General features: G+C 27.1%; 4 protein-coding genes across 10 annotated transcripts in view; 2 read left to right on the forward strand and 2 right to left on the reverse strand.

Moving 5' to 3' along the window:
• LOC124957782 (WD repeat-containing and planar cell polarity effector protein fritz) overlaps nt 1–5,299 on the forward strand; it is a 5,664-nt gene extending 365 nt beyond the window's left edge. The window contains exons 2-15 of one of the 3 annotated variants that reach the window (XM_047515090.1): nt 1–129; nt 214–391; nt 480–673; nt 811–911; nt 1,202–1,316; nt 1,403–1,612; nt 1,719–1,882; nt 1,966–2,073; nt 2,212–2,420; nt 2,544–2,667; nt 2,738–2,907; nt 3,020–4,737; nt 4,826–4,958; nt 5,051–5,299. The exon at nt 1–129 is cut by the window's left edge and continues 1 nt beyond it. In XM_047515090.1, coding sequence (XP_047371046.1) covers nt 1–129; nt 214–391; nt 480–673; nt 811–911; nt 1,202–1,316; nt 1,403–1,612; nt 1,719–1,882; nt 1,966–2,073; nt 2,212–2,420; nt 2,544–2,667; nt 2,738–2,907; nt 3,020–4,737; nt 4,826–4,958; nt 5,051–5,136 — 3,639 coding nt within the window. In that variant the 3' untranslated portion in view covers nt 5,137–5,299. Of the gene's footprint in view, nt 130–213; nt 392–479; nt 674–795; nt 912–1,201; nt 1,317–1,402; nt 1,613–1,718; nt 1,883–1,965; nt 2,074–2,211; nt 2,421–2,543; nt 2,668–2,737; nt 2,908–3,019; nt 4,738–4,825; nt 4,959–5,050 lie in introns of those variants that run through there. The other 2 variants (XM_047515091.1, XM_047515092.1) reach the window with 2 other exon arrangements.
• LOC124957785 (39S ribosomal protein L48, mitochondrial) lies at nt 5,194–6,328 on the reverse strand. Its single transcript, XM_047515097.1, has 4 exons — nt 6,191–6,328; nt 5,982–6,065; nt 5,764–5,897; nt 5,194–5,676 (listed from the first exon to the last, which is right to left on the reverse strand). The coding sequence occupies exons 1-4, from the start codon at nt 6,212–6,214 to the stop codon at nt 5,391–5,393; spliced, it is 528 nt and encodes a 175-aa protein (XP_047371053.1). The 5' UTR covers nt 6,215–6,328; the 3' UTR covers nt 5,194–5,390.
• On the reverse strand, nt 5,911–10,818 carry LOC124957784 (mitogen-activated protein kinase p38b-like). The gene is made up of 11 exons (XM_047515096.1): nt 10,166–10,818; nt 9,435–9,564; nt 9,259–9,317; nt 9,035–9,176; nt 8,774–8,936; nt 8,630–8,701; nt 7,978–8,057; nt 7,270–7,348; nt 6,969–7,142; nt 6,191–6,890; nt 5,911–6,065 (listed from the first exon to the last, which is right to left on the reverse strand). The coding sequence occupies exons 1-10, from the start codon at nt 10,267–10,269 to the stop codon at nt 6,811–6,813; spliced, it is 1,083 nt and encodes a 360-aa protein (XP_047371052.1). The 5' UTR covers nt 10,270–10,818; the 3' UTR covers nt 5,911–6,065; nt 6,191–6,810.
• A 974-nt stretch (nt 10,819–11,792) lies between these two features.
• Nucleotides 11,793–20,107, forward strand: LOC124946403 (klaroid protein-like). 5 transcript variants are annotated; one of them, XM_047487040.1, is made up of 14 exons: nt 11,793–12,103; nt 13,333–13,552; nt 13,678–14,046; nt 14,342–14,591; nt 14,723–14,874; nt 14,971–15,218; nt 15,314–15,484; nt 17,610–17,830; nt 17,913–17,987; nt 18,112–18,367; nt 18,486–18,623; nt 18,707–18,993; nt 19,102–19,194; nt 19,314–20,107. In XM_047487040.1, the coding sequence occupies exons 2-14, from the start codon at nt 13,359–13,361 to the stop codon at nt 19,425–19,427; spliced, it is 2,568 nt and encodes an 855-aa protein (XP_047342996.1). In that variant the 5' UTR covers nt 11,793–12,103; nt 13,333–13,358; the 3' UTR covers nt 19,428–20,107. The 5 variants fall into 5 exon arrangements, with proteins under 5 accessions (XP_047342996.1, XP_047342995.1, XP_047342997.1 ...); XM_047487039.1 differs by having other exon boundaries at nt 13,355–13,552; XM_047487041.1 differs by lacking the exon at nt 11,793–12,103 and adding an exon at nt 12,288–12,353 and having other exon boundaries at nt 13,355–13,552.
• Nucleotides 20,108–22,500: the final 2,393 nt, after the last annotated feature.

The raw sequence follows: 22,500 nt of genomic DNA on the forward strand, positions 1-22,500 counted from the left end.
TATCACGATAAACGTATCGATGGTATTTACGAAGAAGGAAAAAGATCTTACAGTCAAAAACGTGGTATGACTTATGTTCCAACGAATAAAAAAGGAAATAAATTAAAAGACTCCATCAAACACTTGGAGGTATGTATATTACTTATTAATTAATATCCTATTATATTGTATCCTTAAATATTTCGATTAGATTGTTCGCTTTTATTTATTTAGGAACAACTCAGAGATAATTCGACTATATATTGTCAATGGTATGATCATAGCGTCCTGCAAATAATGTTAAACAATGGTCTTTTAATTTACATACAAATTAATGTTGAAACTGCTGATATAGTTAAATGTACTTTCGATAAGTATCTTGTAGGAAAGTTATGTGATCATATATCGGATGGTAAAAAAATTTCAATATATCTTCAATATATTATAATTTAAATATAGTATAATTTAAATTATTAATAATAAATTTATAACATTTACAGTGTCAATCACAAAGACTCATCTGATTTGTACGTATAATGATAATCAAATAACAACTGTGTATTTTACGAAACCAAGAAGACATGCTTTTGATAAAATTAGTAAATTGGAACCCAAATTGAGTACTAGTGATCTATTTGGCTCTAATGGACGTAGACTGGATAAAAAGATTCAAATCAACAAGCCTGGTGATCTGGTATTGTCTATTAATATTTTCATAAAGATTAAGTTTAAATATTATTAGAAAATGTCTTTAATATTTAATGTTGAATCTATGCTTATGCATACGTTGCTTCTAATTTATGTTTATTGCAAAAGTGCATGATTCTGTAGATATTAATTTGGTGGAAATCTACGATGAACGAAGTATATCCATGGAGTCCTGTAGTCAAGGAACATGATCGTGCAAATATACACCTTTATCGCCTTACCGGGTATGTCGAGATGGTATTTATTTGTAAGTAGAAAATATCCATTCTAAGTGTTTTTCCCTTACTCTACACTTTTAGATTTATTTTTATTAGATTAGACAGTTTGACTATTTCTAATACCACGTTCCCTCTTTAATTACTTTATATTTTTTCTTTTTCTTTCTTTTTTTTTTCTTTTTTCTTTTTTTTTTTTTTTTTTTTTTTTTTAATTTTAATTTTATTTATCTCAGAAGAAGAAGATGAATTGGTTTATTCTATTTTTCATCAAAGTTTTAGTATGATTTTATTTTTAGAACAAAATTGGACTTAATATGTTACGTACGCACTGAGTTTGATCCTTTATGTATAAAATTTGATATACATCATGAAAATGTCATTCATTCTGTAGAACAAAAAGTATCAAGAAAGGTAATAATTTAGAATGTTGTGAACTTCATAGCCGTGTATCATTTATATTGTTAAGAATATAATAATATGTATTGTTTACAATATAGGGTGAAGTTACGATTGAATGGCGTACGTATGAAGTATCGCAACAAGACAAACTGCAAAGAATTGCTATTATCTCAATACCATTACCAACTCATACTAGTTGCGTCAAATTTTCACCTAATCAAGAATTATTATTATTATGCTGCATAGACGGTTCCGTAATGTTATACGATGAAACGAAAGCTACAATTATCAATATAAAAGCTGCCTTTGTAAGTTCTTTGATACTTCAAAAAAAAAAAAAAAAAAAAAAAAAAATCAGAATGTGATGTATATCATTCGATGTATCTTATTTTTTTAACATATTTATATTCCAAGATACCAACACTTGCATCCTGGCATAACGATGGGATGATATTTTCTATTGGAAATGATAGAGGACAATTTCAACATTTTGACATTGCCTTACATTGTATCAGAAATCAATTGTTAAATGACGAAACGTCACCAGTAAATATTCTTGATTTGTCATCTTATTTCAGGTATTATAAATGTTCTATAAAAGATACTTGGGCTTTAGAATATAAGATATGTGTAATAATAATTTATCTTTCTCTTGAAATAGGAGCCAACCGGCATTAGTACGTATGAAATGGAATAAAAGAAATCAATTAAATTCTCATATTAGTTATTATAGTTATGGAGACTCATTGTTTTTATTACTTTTTGAGCGGTAAGTAAGCAGAATATTTCATATAATTTTTCTTTTCTCTCTCTCTCTCTCTCTCTCTCGCTCTCCTTTCTTTCTTGCTCTCTTTCTCTCTCTCTCTCTCCGAAAAAGATGTATTTAAAGTTTGATGTCCAATAATAGGGGTCCGATAGGAGTCATTAGGGTAGTCGAAGGAGATAATCTTTCAGGAGATATATTAGTAAGAAGATATTTAATGCTTTCTCAAATCGAACAAGCTACGTCTTTATTGTTACGTTTAAATTGGGACACTCATCCACGTATTTGTATGCATTCTCTCAATCAAATCTTAAATTATTTATTCAAGTTACCATTAACGTCCGAACACGAAAGTAAGACACATACGTTATGTTATCTTTTGATTTGATTTTATTTCTTAATTAATTAGAAACCCTGTTTATGATTAAAAAAAAAAAATATATATATATATATATATGCCTACGATAATCATCCAGGTTTCATACAAAATGCATTGGGTAGTTTTCATGTACCAATTAGGCCAATAAGTCAAGCAATCGAAGACGAATATGGAGACGAAGTGAGAGACTTGACGAGACGATTTTTTCATCATTTACTAAGGTACCAAAATAATAATGTGGGCTGTTAAATAATACATTAATTTTGATTACAAACGTATAATTTTTCTTAGATATCGCATGTTTGAGAAAGCATTCAGACTTGCCATAGATCTAAATGATCATGATCTTTTTATGGATATTCATTTTTATGCATTGATCGTAAACGATATGGAAATGGCAAATGCGGCAAAGGAGAAGGCCGAGCAAATTTTAAGCAGATCGAATAGTTGCAATTCCTCGCGTAAGAATAAAAAGAATTTTATCGAGAAGAATATTAAGTGGAAAAACTTATGTGCAAAGTACGCGCGCGCACTTATTATTACTTACATTTATATAATCGAGAACCATTACAGATTCTACGTGTTCCCGAGAATCTTGTTCTTTATGTTCTGAATTAACGAGCGATAAAGGAGAAGAATCGTATAGCGACGAAAGTGAAAATTCAACGAAAGAAGATGAAAGAAGCACAAAGTATCCCAAAAGATACAATCACAAAAAAAATTCCAACAACCATATTCCACCCTTACCAATTCTCTATCCTTCTTATTACGATGACAAAACACTTTTGCCTGCGTCATTGAACAATGATCCTATTAGTAATAAAACTGACTACAATATTATTTCCACATCTTTCAATACACCCAGTAATAATACTTTGGCAAATGCTAATTTTAACGATTCCTCTCATATACCGGTATCTAATACCTTCTTTGCATCGACATCTTTTAATACACCGACATACGTGACCCGTACAAATTTAACATCTTTATCAACGGTAAACTCGATTAACAGAGTTCAACCTTACAATAAATTTTCCGAAGATTTAATGACCACATCTTTTGGAAATATATCTCTTAGCAAACAAAAATCATCGTCACTCGATCGTAAACATCGTGACGATATATTACAATTAATGATTAATAAGTCAGGAACAAATGATAAGCAATATACCAATGACCTATCTGTCGAAGATAATGTAAAAACTATACCCGAAGAAAATAATTTTATATCAACTTCATTCAATAATTCGACCTACGAATTTGTCTTGGACAATGTCCCTTCTTCCTCGTTAATTCCATCCTTGAGTAACATTGACAATAATATTATGTCAACGTCATTCAGTACAATGACCTGTAACACTTCGGTTTCACATAATTCTGATAATAATTCAGTGTCAAATATACAATGTGAAAATACACCATTCTGTTATTCCTCGAGCATTAGAACGAACGATTCATCGAGTAATGTAGTATCCCAAATAGATACATCTAATACCGTTATACAATCAAATAAGCTAACAGCAACGCTTCACAAAACTAAGAGTAACACGTTATTTACTACGACTAAATATTCCGAAAGTCCTACAACATATGACAGCAACGTAAAAGCTTTTCGGGCTGAAGATAATCTTTATATGGATCATCATCAAAAAATTAACAAAAAACAATCCAATAGTAATAATGACATTCCACCACCGCCTTCTATAACATCCTCTTTTACAAATTATCTTCAAAATTTACAAAGAAAAAATTTTTCACTTTCTCAAAGTACTCTTGGATTAACGAGTATAGACGAATCAAGTCAAAAGATCTCGTCTGCTAAGGTAATGAACATAGCACCGTGTATTTTGCAAAGACAAAATTCCGCGTCTAACATTTTACAACAAGATTCATGTCTTCATAGTAATTCTAAAACTTGTCGAATTAATTCTGATCTCGCTTATATACCGTATCACGGTAGTTGCGACAGTATCAATGTCACTATGCAACATACAAATAGCAATAAAATTGGTTCAACGAATTATTCGCATTCTACTTATAATCTGCAAAGTAGATTACTCGAAGGTAGACATATAAAAATAGGATCACAAATTCCTATAAATAGTAATACTGGTAAGGAGATCAAAACATCATCTAACATACCTCCATTACCCATTGTAAATACATCCAATTCCAATTCAAAAACCTATTCCATGTGTCCCACGTTCATGGATACGCCAATGTCGACCAATAATGAGAAACCGAAAGTGAAATTTTCAGATACGGTTACCCATATATTAGTACCTGGCACGGTAAGATAATTTTAATAATTTTACTTAATAAATTTACTTTTAATAATATGAAGAATGTTGAGAATTCACTTATCATGTAAATTTGCAGAATCAATCTCATAGACAGAAACGTTCAACAGTTACACAATTACATGTAACAGATCCGAAACGTGAATTAGCAGAAAGTTTACCATTGTGCCTGGGAAATGAAGATTATTTAAAAGATTTTCAACCCTTATCGAGTATGGAAAATGAAACATTTATCTATATTATTTCACAATGTGATTTCAAGTGTTATTAAAAGAAATTACTTTAATTACTTTATTAATTACAGAGGATGCAGATAATGAAATTTCAAAGGAGTCTTCAAAGTCTGAGGAAGGTTCTAAAATAAAAGTTGTTCACTTTGGTCTGTTATAGTTATACGTAATGTTCCATTGATAATTCTGCCTTTTATAAAAATAATATTCAATTTGATATTGAAAATATTTGATAAATTATCGTTTATATATGCAAACGTATTTACATGCATGTCTGTTTGTAAATTTTTTTTATCAAGTTTTATAATAAATACCTTTTTACAGAATATACTTGTTGCACTTTTACATATTTAATATCATTACTAATATAAATTACAATGCTTTAAGAAATAATTCAACGTTGTGTATTATAATTTACTTTTTTTGTTTCATATCCTCTAACATTGTTCTCATATCTAATAATTGTTTATCAGGTATGTAACGTTTTAATTCTATATCAGGATTGAAAATGGTCACATTTAATGTTATCCCTTCTGGTAAAGTAGCTTCTAATATTCTAATTAGTAAAGGACACTGCGTTGACGTAACATCTGCTAATTGTATATTCCTTTCATAAACATTAAGATTATATTCTGCGCTCACAACGGTACCTTTTGGTTTAAATCTTTGAATTTTTAATACTTTTGCAGGAAATGCCCAACTGAAAACGATATGGACAAATCAAATAATATGAAAAGAAAAAAAGAAACACATGTATTTTCAAATAGAAATTAATTCAGAATATTACCTATTATCTACATCAATGTCCATAGCTGTAGCGACTTTATGAATGAAACTCTGATAATGTTCTAATACAGGATAAACATATCCTGTAATCTGTATATTTAATATAGAATATATTGGTACTTTTGGTTTTAACATCTACAACATGATATATATATATATATACGTATATAATCCACTATATATTATAAAAAACAAATATCACAAAATTGTCTATATAACCTCCAAATAATCAGGCTCATACAAGCTGTAACGTCTACATGACAATACATTCTTGACTAAAATGCCATTACAAAATGTTGTTGCCTAAAAATATTTGATTTTTATTAAAATATTTTTACTATATAATTGATAGATTTAGGTTATAATTTGTTATTACATATCATACACACACATAAATATAATCTATAGTTAGAAATAATTTTATATACCTTTTTAATAATATTTAATGCCATTTTATATTAAATTTAACTTTCAAACTTATTTATTCATTCATTCTATTAATTAAAATGACGATCTTAATAGAGAAACTGAACGTGGTTAGTTTAGATTTATCTAAATTATATTACCAACTGTTGGGCAAGGTTATCATACAGCATCTTGTTTTTTCTTTCTTTATGTTGGCAATCATTCGTAATCTTGTCGATTTGTACGCGCGTAAATTTGAAGTATTAATAGTTACACAAGTATTATATACCTTTCTTTTTATTTGAAATAATATTTGATAAATTATTATTGCACGTATTAGGAATGAACTTTTATAATGCAATATTCCAGAAAGTATTAGTGTTTTTATCATCATTTAACTCTTAACTTAATAAAAATATACATTTTATCTTTAATACTTTGCATTATCTATGAATTATATACACGGATATTCTTTTATATATATATATACATACATATACATACATATATACATACATACATATATATATATATATACATATACACACATACATATATAAAGAATTACATATAATTTAAATTTTCGATATTAGTATTATCTTACAGTGTGCTTAAAATTGTATTATCCTATATTAGTCATATTCTACGTAGCTGCTTCAATTGTCGATGACAGCGCAGGTAATGTTTGAGGTACAAAATTGATCACTTCATGATAAACAAGCTCTACAAATTATAATGTTCTTGATAAATTAGTAAATATTATAACACGTGAAAGATATTCTTAGAAATGCATTATATTACCTTTCCACTTTTCAACAGGTAATTCCATATCTTCAAAACTTTGATCATACGGTAATGATACTGGTTCATCTGTTGGATCAGCATATTGTGCAAGATATGGATGGGCTAATGCTTGTTCCGCTGTAATTCTCCTTTCGGCATCTAATTCCAACATTAATTCAAGCAAATCTATTGCTGAAGAGACAAATGAATTAATTATTATGATTAAAAACTTTCATCTGTATTGAATCAGACATAGATCAGTCCTAGCTTTGATACAGTTAATTTTTTAAAACAAATACCATTTAGGTAAATATAATACCTAAGGGATTAGCCCCGCGAAATACATCTTTAAAATTTTTCTTCTTCAATGGTGGTAAACTTTGTATATAGTTCCTGGCCTGGAAAAAAAAATTACTTCAATTACTACTTACTTAAAATCTGTTACATTGGTCCATATTTGAAATTAAAAGCTAATAGATATCATTTACAAATGATGAATAAAAATGATACATATATTGATGTATTCATTTGTATTATAGATACTATAAAATTTTATAATACGTCCAAATATTATGATAAATTAATGATTACAAAGAATTCTTTAATTTACCTCTTGACTGGTAATTTTGTTCAAGGTTTCTTCTGTGGGCATACCACAGAGCACAAGAACTCGTGTTAAGTGGTCAATGTCTGCTTAGCGTTAAGGTAAGTTTGAAAGCATAATTTACTTGGGAAATATATTAATAAATTAGTTTCGCGTTCGATCAATTTCTACTTATAAACACATGCTAAAAAAGTTTCCTTAACAAAAAATTAGTTAGAGGCATGCAAATGGCATTATAATTTTGTCAGAAAAATTGCTCCTTTTTTTTTTTTTTTTGTTTTATATATTCACAGCATGATTTGGGAGTTTATATAAAATATAAATTGTCACAATTTGGGTGTTATACAATGATAGTAAGGCATATATTTAAAATGAGAAATTTATACAAAAGTCCTTTAGTAAAGGAAGATGAAATCGACTTACCGATTCCGATGATATTTTTTGCATAAACTCATCGCGTGGTGTACCCAGAATTTCCATTATTAAATTCAGTTGATGAATATCTGCTCTTGCTAAGGTTCCACTAAATTTGTATTAAACTTACTTGAATAATAATAATGTTAGATTAAGCAGTTTAATAAAAATTTCTATAATTAATTCTTTTACATGTATATATAAATCAACGATTCCTTTGTATGAATCTTCGGTACTACGTTAAATGAGAAAAAAACATGAGAAAGGAAGATAGAAAAAGTATGTGTGTGTGTGTGTGTGTGAGAGAGAGAGAGAGAGAGAAAGAGAGAGAGAGAGAGAATCGAAGAAAAAATAATATATACTGATATAGAAGCAAGTGCAGTATATTATTATTATTATTATTATTATTATATTGCGTCCAAATAAGCTACGTAGATCCTTAGCAAAAAGCATAGCTTATAGATTAGGCACATTGAAGCTAGATTATATATGAACGATATTAGATTGTAAATGACAACACAAAGACAATAATAAGGATATTTATGAAGGATATTGATGTTTGTTAGTCAAGGTGATTAAATATTGATATTGACAAAAAGCGAAATCTTATTTAAAATAAATATTATGTATGATAGAGTGAAAAATAATTTGAAAGGGATACGATCTGTTCCTGGAAATAATGTTCTTCCAGTAAGTAATTCTGCCATTATACATCCAACTGACCAAATATCAACTGTAAATTATAAAAATTATATTTATTTATAATGTTCATAGGGAAAGATATAACAAGTTCATTGAAACCAACCTGTTTGATTATAATGCATCCAATTTAACATAATTTCGGGAGCCCTGTACCATCGGGTAGCAACATAACCTGTCATTTCATTCTCTGTAGGCCTAGCCAAACCAAAATCTAAAATCTTTAATTCACAATCTTCGTTTACAGCTATGTTTGATGGTTTCAAATCCTATAAAGGATAATTACTATATAATGTATATATCTTAAAAAAAAAAAAAAAAAAAAAAAAAAAAAAAAAATCCATTCAATTAAATATAAAAAGCTTACCCTATGAATAATACCAGCAGAATGTATATACTTCAAGCCTCGAAGGATTTGATATACAAGAAATTGTACATGATCGTCGGAAAGTTTTTGTGTTCTGACAATGTTATTGAGATCTGCTCCCATTAAATGTGTGACTAGGTAACTGGAAGAATAATTTCTTATTTAAATATTCAAATTTCATTTTTAAATTGTAAAACATTATTAACAATGGAAAAAAAACTTACACGTGTTGGAAATCTTCTAACGATGAAGACGGATGGAACACATCTAATAGACCGATTACCTATAAAATGGAATAATATTAATTTTAAATAATATATAAAAAAAAAAAAAAAAAAAAAAAAAAAAAAAAAAAAAGAACATAATTACTTAAGTATGTAAATAAAGTTTTTTTACTTACATTTTCATGATTCATATGTTTTAACATCCGTAATTCTCTATATGTACGTTTTGCGTGCACAGCTGATTGAAAAGGCCTAGCTAATTTTTTTATAGCAACTTTCTGATTAGTCGTTGTATCTACTGCAGAACTGTAAATATAAAGGAAGAAAATTTTAAATCTAATTTTAAGATTAAAATTTTTCAAGACATTCATAATATACAAATGTTTTAAATAGATTTCTTCTGTATGTTTGGCCAAGTTTTGGAAAAGTATTGTCAAATAATCTAATTATATTCAGCTTGCCACTAAAATAGAACATACGTGAGATGTTCTAAAATTATTAGTTTATTAGTTCTTTCTAAAATACTTTGAATACCAAAGTAAAAAAAAAAATTCTAACATTTAACACGTTTGTAGGAATGAAATAATAAAAAGAAAAAGAGTTAATGAAATATAAAGAATGTCAAGGTAACGATTAATCCATTCTAACACATACATTATTGATATATTATCATTAATATTGAATGATATGAAAAAAGAGTTATTTATCAGAGAGAGAGAGAAAGAGAGAGAGAGAGAGAGAGAGTTTGAAAAAAATAAAAACGGAGAAAAAGACAAAATTATTTTGTAATTACTCATGTTAATGGTCATTCTATAATGATTTATCTATTCAGTCATTGTAACACATATATATATATATATACATGCACACATATACATGTATAATTATTTCATTTTTGCTCGCTTACCAAACTTGACCATAAGCTCCCGAACCTACGGGAGTAAGCATTTGATATCGTTCTGGTACCTCCCATTCCGTCCTATTGATTTCAATTCTATGAAATTGTGGCATACTACAAGACTTTTTTTAACCAAACTTTCAAGTTTATGATAACGCACGACGGATTATATTCACGCACCACCACTATAACTACTACTACTAATATTACTTACTATTACACGAGAAGAAAGTCAATAAGAATGAAGGAAAAGCTTGAAATAATGATACCAGTTAAAAGATTTAACAATCAAAGATAACCCGATCATTTCCAAATCATACTAATATTAAATGACGATTAATTTCACGATACTTGGAAAACATCGATGTGCGATCGATCGTAACATATCGATTCAATAGAAATTTTAATCTTAACATGTTAATTTCCACTCACACACATGTTATATATGTAATACGTACGCCGAACGCGAAAGGGGAAAGCTCTTTTAAAAGATCGATTAACGTGATCGTATATACATACATACAGGTTTAGGCTTATTTTCGTCGAAACGAACTAGAGAACTGGCCCCGGTTAATAGCCAATGACAAAAGAGATTTATTTACTAACCAATTACCAAGTCACGAAAGAAGTCAATGAATCCGATAGATTAGTGAAAACGTGAAACAATCGTTTCTCCCATATATTCATGCGAATCGACTAAAACTATATATGAATTTTTTTTTTTTTTTATTACCGTCGCACCATAAACAATAACTAATATCAATAATTATTATAATTTCATTGATAGAAACAAATTTTATCTGTACGATTAATAATAAAATGTATAATAATGAAAATTTCAAATGAACGTTAGGTTAAAACTTGACCTAGTTTCAAATTTATCCGTAAACGGCGCCACGATCGATTACTTCATGCATACATGCATTTCATCATATGTGTACCGTATATATGATTTTCAAAAATATATATTATTTTCTATTACTATCGCTATTGATAAACAATAATTATTGTCAATAATAATAAAGATAATAATAATTATTATTATAATTGGTTGAGAAAAAAGTTTTTATCGATACGATTAATAAAACGTGAAAGAGACGAACGTTAGATTAAAATTTGATGTAGTTTGAAATTTGTCCGCTAACAACGTTACGATCGATCACTGCGTGTATATATATATATATATATATATATATATATATATTTCATCATACATATATCACAGATAGTCATTTGTTCGTTCATATCACATTAGTTGTTATTCATATGAGCAAAATAAGAAGTCTCTCTCTGCATTTTAATTACAACGAACGAACTTAATGCATACATATAACCTTAACAATTATTTACAATTACTGTATTCATTTTCTCTTCGAATATTCTATGTTTTCTTTCATATAACATTTAATGTAATACGCCGATTATTTACGTATTTAACGGACACATGAGTCATATATGGGGATTTTTTATACAAAATTTACGTCATACTCCTTGCGCGACAGTTTTATCTCTTCCTTCCCCCACCATCCTTCTTTATAGACCCACTCTTACAAAATATGCGATGCGCGCGCATACACATGCATGAGAAAGAGAGAGAGAGAGAGAGAAAGAGTTTGTCAGTTTTTCATGCGTAATTATTCTGTATCAAACGTGTATAAATAAAACAGAGAAAGGGAAATCTCTAGTCTAATAGTTTAATTTATATATATTTGTATATATATATATATATATGTTGTGTGTGTTGTGTGTGTGCGTGCATGTGTGCATATGTATATAAATATATATAATTAACAGTGTATGCGTTTACGTTCGATATCAATGAAGTAATTGTGTAAAATGAACCGCGAATTTTAGTTTTTCTTTTTTATATATAAATATATATGTCTGTGTGTGTGTGTATATATATATATATCTTTTTCTTTTTTAATAAAGAAGTTATGTTCGATTGTAAGTAATTATATTATATTAGATTTTTTTATATGATATTAGATTCGTTTGAAAATAATTAGAATTTCATAGAAAAGGTCTAACCAAATATATATATATATATATATATATATATATATATATATATATATATAATTGTTATATTTATTTACGAGATGGCGTTTGTAGTTGCTATCATCGGTAATCAGTTTTTAACGGATTAAACTTTTTAATAATACGGCTTATCATGCGAAGATCATGCATGCGATACGTACGTATATACGTTAGTATGGGGGAATAAAAGAATCAAGTGGATTAGAATTTTTTTCTTCTCTTTTTTTTTTTTTTTTAAGAAATATCATAGTAATAGGGTAGATACTGTTAATTTCTCACATCTAACGGAAAGTTCCCAGGAAATAATGTATTGAGAGTTTTATTAGTTTCTTTTTTTTTTTTTTTTTTCTTCATTCGAAGGTTTTTTCTTTTTTTTTTTCTTTCTTTTTTTTTTTTTTTTTTCTTCTTTTTTTATTCGTATTGTAGAATGAAAAAAAAAAAAGAAGAAAAAGTAGTTTCGAAATTTTAATCTAATATATATAAACGTAATGTGACGTTATGCAATATTGTACATATTTTTCTTACATTCGTCGTCGTAATATTTTTTAACGAATGATAATTCAAGACAAATAGAATATTTTAAAGAATATTTTCATCAACGATCATATATATATATATATATATATATATATATATATATATATATTTGTGATTGTTGTTTCATTTTACATATACCATGTGTAAAAGAAAGTTTTGAATTAAAAGTTTCAGATTTTTATATTGAATTGATTACATTTTTAATGAATTAATTGTCTATACATTGTATCACTTGAAATGAATTTTTATTTATAGAGATTTTCTGAAAATTTCATTTCTGTATCATAATAAGTAAGAAAAGAGATAGAGAGATAGTGAGAAAGAGAGAGAAAGAGAGAGAGAGAGAGAGAGACAGAACTAGAAATAGGAATTCAGTGAGAGGGCTGTTTTCCCATCTTAGTGGAGGGGACTATTTTTAGCTATACTTGGACATATGTTTCTGTTAATTCAAGCCAAAGATTTTTGGTCTACTCTGAGTGTGCCTTTAGTATAGTACAGTACAGTACAGTAAAGTATATACTGTAACTGTATATTTAATTTTAATTATTATTTAAAGAAAATATTAAATTATTATTATCATTTGTCATTTATGTAAATAGATTATTACTCATAACTTGGCAGGAAAATGGAAAGTGAACAGCATCATTATGAATTACGGAGTAGAAGCAGATCTCGTTCCCATACACCATTGGTTCCAAATCGTGTTTTATTGGATACAGAACAAGCGGAACATCATTATGACTTGAGAAGTAAGAGTAGAGAAAGATCGCATACTCCTGCAGAGGCTACAAGCTCTAGAAGATCTGGTAGTAGATCGATGTACGATTTAAATATATATATATATATATATATTTTGTTTTTTTTTTTTTTTTTTATAACAATCGATAAATAGGACAACTTGTGAATGGTTTTGTATTATTTTTTTCCTATTATTAAAATTTTAGGCCAAGTAGTGCCAGCAAAACGCGCGATCAAAATATGCAAGCAATAATTGAAAATGTACAAGAACCTGTATCAGAAATTATTGTATCTGAAAGTCAAAGTAAACAATCTGATAGTTCTGTGTCTGTGGCATCTAAAAAGGTAGAAAGACGATCTGAACGCCAGAGAGCTAAACGACAAATATTTGTTAATGGACAAGATGACACCAAAGAAGAAACAAATTATAATGTGCCCGAACAAGTACGTAAAAGTTTAACACCACATAGAGTACTCACAAGTGATTATTCTTCGGAGGAAGGAGAAAGAGAAGATTTACCAAGTAGACCAGGATCTGCCTATGAAATATACAAACAAGCCGGGGAATGGTGGAAGTAAGTCAAATTTTAAAGTTACATTTTTGTTTTGATCTTATGTATGTTTGTTTACGTCTATAATTAAGAAGGATAATAAACATGTTTGTATACAAATATTTTCTAATATTAAGAATATGTATCATTAGAAAAAGGTGAAAACAAAAGAAAAAAGAGAAGTTAATAATATCGTTAAATTGAAATTGTCCTCTAAGATTCGAGAAAAGAAACAAATCTGTATTTGTAAATTTTCTTAATTTAACAATTTCGTCCATATTCTTTCAAAGAATTATATTTATTTTTCTTGTTATTTCAGCAAATTTCCAAAAACAGATTATACGTATTCGCAAAAGTCACAATGTCGTTATGAGATAGCACCAGGTATACTTGCAATGCCTAATATGTCCAGACGTTCAATACATTCAGATGGCAGTAATAATATAGGTAATACAATATCAACCAATCAGGAAAGTTTGAGGCAATCATCATTAACTACATCTGAAAGTGGATTAGGTGACACTTTAGATTCTTCTGGTCTTAAAGATACAATCGACCAAAACCTCATAGTAAGTTTGATGATATAATGTTGTCTAAATATCAATCTATAATAACGTTTAATATCAAATTTAGGAAATATATCTAATATATCGTTTTTTTTCTTTTTCTTTTTTTTTTTTTTTTTTTTAATGTAACACAGCCTATAGGTGATTTATCTGCTTCATCGCACACCAGTGTTTCTAATTTTGCAACGAGATCGACAATGTTCAAAAAAACACATATCGAACAATACACAATGCATAGAGAAATAATTTATACAAAACCTGTAGATTCTTTAAATGTCCGACAAAGGTTTGTAATTGATTTTAAATATAGATAAAATTAGATGTTATATTTATTTTAATAATTTAACTGATATTTATATTTAAGAAATATTATTTTGATTAGGTACCCATTATGGGGAAAGACATCTATAGATTATGATGATACTCATAAATATGATTCTGATACGGAGTTAAATGAAATAATGCCTTCAACCTCAATAGAAAATACTCAAAGATGGAAGGTCACGCAACAATTTTTAAGATTTAATACAATTATCGTAGCTTGGTTTCTTAAATCGCTTGAATTTCTCAAACTTAGAACGTCAAGAAAAAGAGAATATTATACTCATCATGAACGTATTCGTTATAATGGTATCGTTATTTCTCAATTAATTAAATATATTATATATACATATATATATAAAATGGAATAGATTAAATCAACAGTATCTTCGATTTATATTTAGAATCATATTGGAGCAGGCCATGGTGGTTTATTGCGCGGTCTATTTACTTAGTTTTAATCAAACTACTTTGGTTTGATTGTTGGGCATTGAGCAGATTTTCAGGTATAAGGAAACGCATATTTGGATCCAAAGTTGTATGGATTTCCATAATTCCATTACTTCTTTTGGTTGGTGAGTTTTTTTTTTTTTTTTTATTAATTACAATTACGTTTTGTTTTTCGAAGACCTTCATTTAAAATTTTAATATTACGTAAAACATTAATATTCTTTCGATTATCCAAAACTAATAGTTTTTTCATTAGCGTCTTTCATGGATGAACACCAGAAAGACAGGTAAACCTAGACTGGCCTGCCTCTTCGTTTTGTTGCAGGTGCTTACTTCATGTTAAAGCATTCCTTTATCTGCCTGGACTATCTACAAAATATTCACTATGGTGTCACCGAGACGATTTATTATATTTTTGATGAAATTGCCAAGCTAATGTTATCTATATATGAGTTCTTTTCAAAATATTTTACATTCATTACATATTATTTCGTGGAACTTGTATCTAATTTGAACGTGTCTTTGTCACAAGTACCTAGCACTATTTGGGATTTGATTTGGTGATTAACTGAAAGTTACATCATTCACATAAAAAAAAAAGAAAAAGAAAAAAAAAACTAGGGCCTTTTGGGCACTACCGTCGATGTTCTAACATTTTAAATTTAACAAAAAAATAATTGATAGCTTGAGATTTGCCACAATATATCTTTGCATTTTTTATATCAATCTAAAATTGCAATGAGTATAATTACACGTGGTATGAAAATTCTTTGTAAAATTATTGTTTGGACAAATTTATTTATTTATTTATTTATTTATTTGTATTTTTATTTTTTTTTTGTTTAACAATAAATTAATGGTTTTACGATTGTCATTTTGAAAAGCTTTAAGCAGACGCTTTTTGTGATGATGATTGTATAAACCGTTCCGACGTTGCGGTTGTGCCTAAAAATGGTTTATTAGTAATATTAATAAGTTACGTACACAAGTTTAAATTTATTGTTACTTATTTCTTTATGTAACTTACCAGTTGTTTTTTTTTTTTTTTTTTTTTTAATATTTGCTTGCTTGTAAGCCATGTGTTTGCCCAACAATATTTATTTATTAACATTTTCTGAATGTTTGAAATATTATTTTATATTTATCTTATATCTATCTTATATTTCTACTTTTAAAAGTATAATGTATATTCTATATTTTTTATTTTTTGTTGTTTTCTGTTTTCTGTTTTTTTTTTTTTGCATAATATTCTATGTGTTATTTGTTGCTTATATACTTCTAAAGTATACTTTACTGAATAATCTTTCCATCGATTACTTTATTTCTTTATTCTTGAATTTATTTAATCGTGTTTGTTACAAATCAATGTATTTAAAAAAAAAAAAATTATCAATATGTGCATCTATAAAATAGAACACTTAATTTATTAATATATTTTATATATATATATATATATATATGCATTTTCTTGCTATCCTCAATTTTGTTAATTGAGATCTATTAATATCTATAAATGTTGCTTTTATTTGATTTTTCATCTTTAATTGTTTGATCAATTTCAAAGATTTATTTTTATGCTGATGCAAAAATAATGATTATTATATCTCTATAATTATCTTATTATTTTTGTATTAATTAAGCAAAAGTAATAACATTGACTTTCAGTTAATCATATTGTAAATAGTTTTATTTCTTACATGATTCTTTTATGAAGTCTCTATGTAAGCACGTTCATACGTTCATAAATTATTTTTTCCATGTAATATAACAGTGGTCACAATAAATAAATGAGTTTTGTATAGAGTGAGATAACGTCATGGTGTCACTTATAAGTGTTCTTTTAAAATTTGTAAAAAGAGAAAAATTACATATGTGATGGGAGAAGGATAGAAGGAGGATAATTCAACTGGTGATAAGGCGGAATTTCTTACAATTAGCCTCAACAACTTGGGGAATGCAAGCGATCAATCATCAGATTGGTGAGTTCCTTCGTCTATCCTTCTCTCAGTTACCGTATTGGATTATGCATCAGTTTTTATTTTATTGATTTTTTTTTTTTTTTTCTTTTTTTTAAATAATTGCTGTATCTCATACAAAATTAATATGCAAAGATATCAAATTGTATATATCAAATTTATTTTCTTCTTACCTTTGATACCAATACTGTAACTAGAGAATGAAGTAATAATCGTCAAATATTCAATTATTTGTTTTTAGGAAATTTTATCGTTATCATAAACATTATTGCAGGTTATTGGAGTATGCCGTATGTTCAATCATTCCTTTCTATTCTCGAAGTTCAAACGGCAAGTAACAATGAAATAAATACAATATTAGAAAATGTACAAAGGCTAAAGCAAAAGAGTGCACAAAATGATGAGTATTCGACTAGGGACTATAATTTAAATGTAATAATCAATAGATTAAACAACAGGATTACTGAACTGGAAGAGAAAGATTCTTATCAAACTGTAAATATATTTTTGCTTTTAATCATTTATGAAAATGAATGTTAAATTATTTCAACTTGTGTATATGTATATATATGTTTAGGAGTACCTAATAAACATTAGTCAGATGTTGCAAAATCCAAAGGAAAATGAAATTGATGTTTGGCAGAAAGTTAATGTAAGTGAACGATAATGTCGTTAAATATATGTATCGTCTAACTAAAATTTTTTTTTATTTTATTTCTTTTTTTGTTTTCTTTTTTCTTTTTTTTTTTTTTTTTTTCTTTCTTTCTTTTTTTTAGGGAAAAATAATGGATATAGAAGATAGATTAAATAATCTTAAAACCGATACCAGTAATGTAGTTGTGGAACTTCAAACTTTGCGTGAACTTTATTCGCAGTTAAAAGTTTGCTGTGATACAAATAAACAGTTTCTTGTACCTGAAACTTTACGCAAAGAGATTGATAATATCTTAGGAGAATATTTTGGGAGTACTGTCTCTAAAAAGGATTTATCCTTGATCATTGAAAAATTAAAAAAATTGTCTATGAATGAAGGTTTGTTAATAAACATTATTCCTTTTGTGTATATATGTGTGTGTGTGTGTGTGTGTGTGTGTGTGTGTGTGTGTGTGTGTGTGTCATTGTTAATACAATTTGTACAATATGATTATAGATGTTTCAACTGGTGCTAATTATGTCATTAAAGAAGATGGTGCATTAAATGAGAGAATTCTCAAAATAATAAATGATAGATTAAAGATATACGATGCTGATAAAACTGGACGTGTAGATTATGCTTTGGAGACGGCAGGTGAAGTTAATTATTCTAAAATAAAATAATATTTCCATTATATCGATCTTTATAATAATCAAATATATATATATTATTTTTAGGAGGAGAAATTATTAGTACACGGTGTACTCAAACGTATGGTGTAAAGTCAAGGGTTTTAAAGCTTTTAGGTCTTACAATTTATTCTGAAAATAATAATCCTCGAACAGTGATACAAAGAAATCCTATACAACCTGGTGCTTGTTGGCCTTTTCAAGGTTTTCCAGGATATTTGTTGATAAAATTACGAAACTTTATTTATGTAACTGGCTTTACCATTGAGCATGTAGCTAAAACTATATTACCAAGTGAGAAAATGGAAAGTGCACCGCGTAAATTCAATGTTTGGGTAACACATTTATTTTATATTTACCTCTCTCTCTCTCTCTCTCTCTCTTTCATATAACATATTTTTATATAACATATATTTATTCGCTCATACGATCATATCTCATAGGGTTTAATCGATCAAAATGATCCTGAGCCAGTTATGTTTGGTGATTATGAATTCACAGACTCCGACGAGAACTTGCAATATTTCTCTGTACAGGTAAGTTTAGATTTGAAAACAAAAGAAAACAAAAATATCTGAGATTTTTCATGTATTACGTACATTCATTTCTTTCTCTCTCTCTTTTCTTTTTTTTTTTTTTTTTTTTTTTTTCACAGAATACACAGATAGTAAAACCATACGAGTACGTAGAGTTAAGAATTCATAGCAATCACGGAGAACTGGAATACACGTGCTTATATAGATTTCGTGTTCATGGTAAACCTGCATGAGTATGTAAAGTTAAAAAAAAAAAAAAAAAAGGAAAAGAAAAAAAAAAAAAAAAAAAAAAAAAATATAAAATTTAATCATCCTCATTTCGTAAAACATCTTTACGATCTAACGATATATCAACGGTAGAAGGTGTGATAGATAATTCAGACTTGACTCGTGCCTTTTTATAATAAAAAAAAAAAAAAAAAAAAAAAAAAAAAAAAAAAAAAAAAAAACTAACAATCTATTAGAAGGAAAGAATTAGAAGAAAAAGAAAGAAACCTTCCACAAATATCATATATATATATATATTAGTCTATTGCATTAGGAATACACAATGAGAGAACGATTGGTCATTATTGAAAATAATTGTCAAGTATATTATAAATATATATATATATATAAATAATCATTTTTTTATACGTCAAAGAATGTCTGTTCCCGTGACACACAGTACTGCAATGAGAAGATTTCGAATGTTATTCTTTATTATGATCGTTTTCATTTTCATTTTTTTTCTGTTTTTTTTCTTCTTTCTTTTTTTTTTTTTTTTTTTTTTTTTTTTTTTGAATTGGTGTATATAGAAGTAAAATGAAGAACGTTCCAATTAGCATAGTACATAAGAATTTAGATCTCTCCTACTACGTGTGTTCATATAAGGAAGAAAAATAAAGAAAAAAAAAAAAAAAAAAAAAAAAAAGAAGAAAAAAGAATGTAGCACAGATTCGTGACACCTAATCGAGTCAATTCTTTTAATTCATTTTTCTTCTCTTTCTATGATTCTAGTTCTTTACTTTGTAATTAATGACTTTTAAAAACGCAACACAGTTCATTATCACACATTTAAAAAAAAAAAAAAAAAAAAAAAAAAAAAAGAAGCCTAATAAATCATAATATTATAATAAGATGGAAACAATCTCTCTATCTCTATCTATCTATTTATTCCATCTATCATTCTGTCTATGTCTCTGGAAAAAGAAAAAGAAAACAAAAAAAAAAAAAAAAGAAGAAAAAAAGAAACATGTTTTAAATTAATATAAAAAAAAAAAAAAAAAAAAAAAGTTAAATTATTTTTGTAAAAGAAAGTTATAGATAGAACAGTTCGAACGATTTTTACATGCCGATGATTTCGATTTCTATAAAAGTTTATATATAATAAAATAATGTTCGAAAGTTACCTAAAGCCAAGAGAGATATCGTAGTTCTTTGCAATAGACATTTATATATCAGTACAAACTATAAAAGAAAATGAATATCTAAAGGGGGAAAAAAAAAAGAAAAAAAAAAATAAATAAATAAATAAAGAAAAGAAAAAAAGAAAGGATACGTACTCTTACAACTTTCGTTTAATAATCCTTTCAGAAAATACATAATAAAAACGCGTTTGGTTTATCAGCGAGTTCAATTAATTAATATGAATTATGTTTAAATAAAAATTTAATGTATCAATATTAACACATATGACAGTGCTAATGCACAATGTTACCATCTTGTATACATTTGTAATTATTTTTAAAGTGAACAAAAAGAAAGAAAGAAAGAAAAAATAAATAAATAAAAGAAAAGAAAAAAAAAAAATAATAACAACTGATTATAATATGTAATAAGAAAATAATTGTAATTAACAGAGATTATGTAAACTTCCTATCTTTTTTTAATCAATTTGGACTTGCCCTCATGAACATCATACAAACATTTTTATTGATATTCTGTTGTAATAAATAATTATTTCACATTTCGATTCATATATATATATATATATATATATATATATATATACAGATATAGGACGTATTAATCCAATTGTCTTTTTTTTTTTTTTTTTTTTTAAAGGGCATAGAGTACTTAATATATTATTTGGTTTGACAATTAACGAATAATTTTCAAATTGAATTAGAAAGATCGGAAGTGTTCTTCTTCTTTTTTTTTTTTTTTTTTTTTTTTCTTTTTCTTTTTTTTGCTATTGTAACATACGATAACTGTGTATGCCCGTATAAAAGTTTTTTTTTGAGATTAAACATTTAATAATTTTTGTGAGTGAAAATAAAGTGAAAGAAAAAATAATAAAAATTAAAGATATAAACAGAAAGACGGACTTATTGTTATGAATAAAATCGTCACTTCATATACGAGTCGGTGATTAATGAAAACGATGCTCCGAGAGTCAAAAATTTATTTACTTAAAAAAAGCAAAAAAAAATCAAAAAACAAAAAAAAAAAGAAAAAGTAAAAAGACAGACATTAATTCCATTATGCGTTATTCGTATAATTGGACCATTGCCCATTAACGCAATAAATTAATTATTTCTCTGCTTTTTATGTTATATTTTTGATTTACAAAACCATCCACTTTCGGATAATTGTCGGCTCGGATATTGCATTTTAATTTTTTAAATTAACTTAACGGGAATAAAGAGGGTATATATATATATATATATATATATATTGTAGGGTATATATATATATATATATATATATATGTATTGTATAGAAAAATAAAAAGACGGTCATCATCATTTTGGACTGATACGTTTATTAACGCGAAACAAGTATAGTTTGTAGATATACTCGTATTGTGTTAATTGTACATTGGGTAGACGATCACGTGTAACAACACGTTTAATTATCTCTTTTTTTTTTGTCAGCATAGTTATATATATATACATAGGGCACGTTCATTTACGCGAGAATGAATATACGTGAGTATGCATGCACATAATATACATAGCATTTTATATACGTATACATTCATAAATAATTATTTTTTTTTTTTTTTTCTTTTTTTTTTCTCATTTTCTTTTTTCCTTCTTTTACAATATCGTCGTTCTTTAAAACTCTTCCGTAATCATCGAAATATACACATACGTGTATATATATATATATAAATACACGTATGTGTATACACATATACATATACATATCTTCTAACAAAATTTATACGCATCCTGGATTGCGATAAATTAGCTGCTGATTTGCTGAGAGGCGCACTATTATTCGCATAAGCGAAGAAGATTACATATACATATACAATTAAAAAAGAAGTTCATTTTGAAAAGTTTCAGAGTATTCGTCTATTCGTATAACTAATAATAA

Source organism: Vespa velutina, chromosome 2 (genome assembly GCF_912470025.1).
Source record: "Vespa velutina chromosome 2, iVesVel2.1, whole genome shotgun sequence".
Classification (NCBI taxonomy): domain Eukaryota; kingdom Metazoa; phylum Arthropoda; class Insecta; order Hymenoptera; family Vespidae; genus Vespa; species Vespa velutina.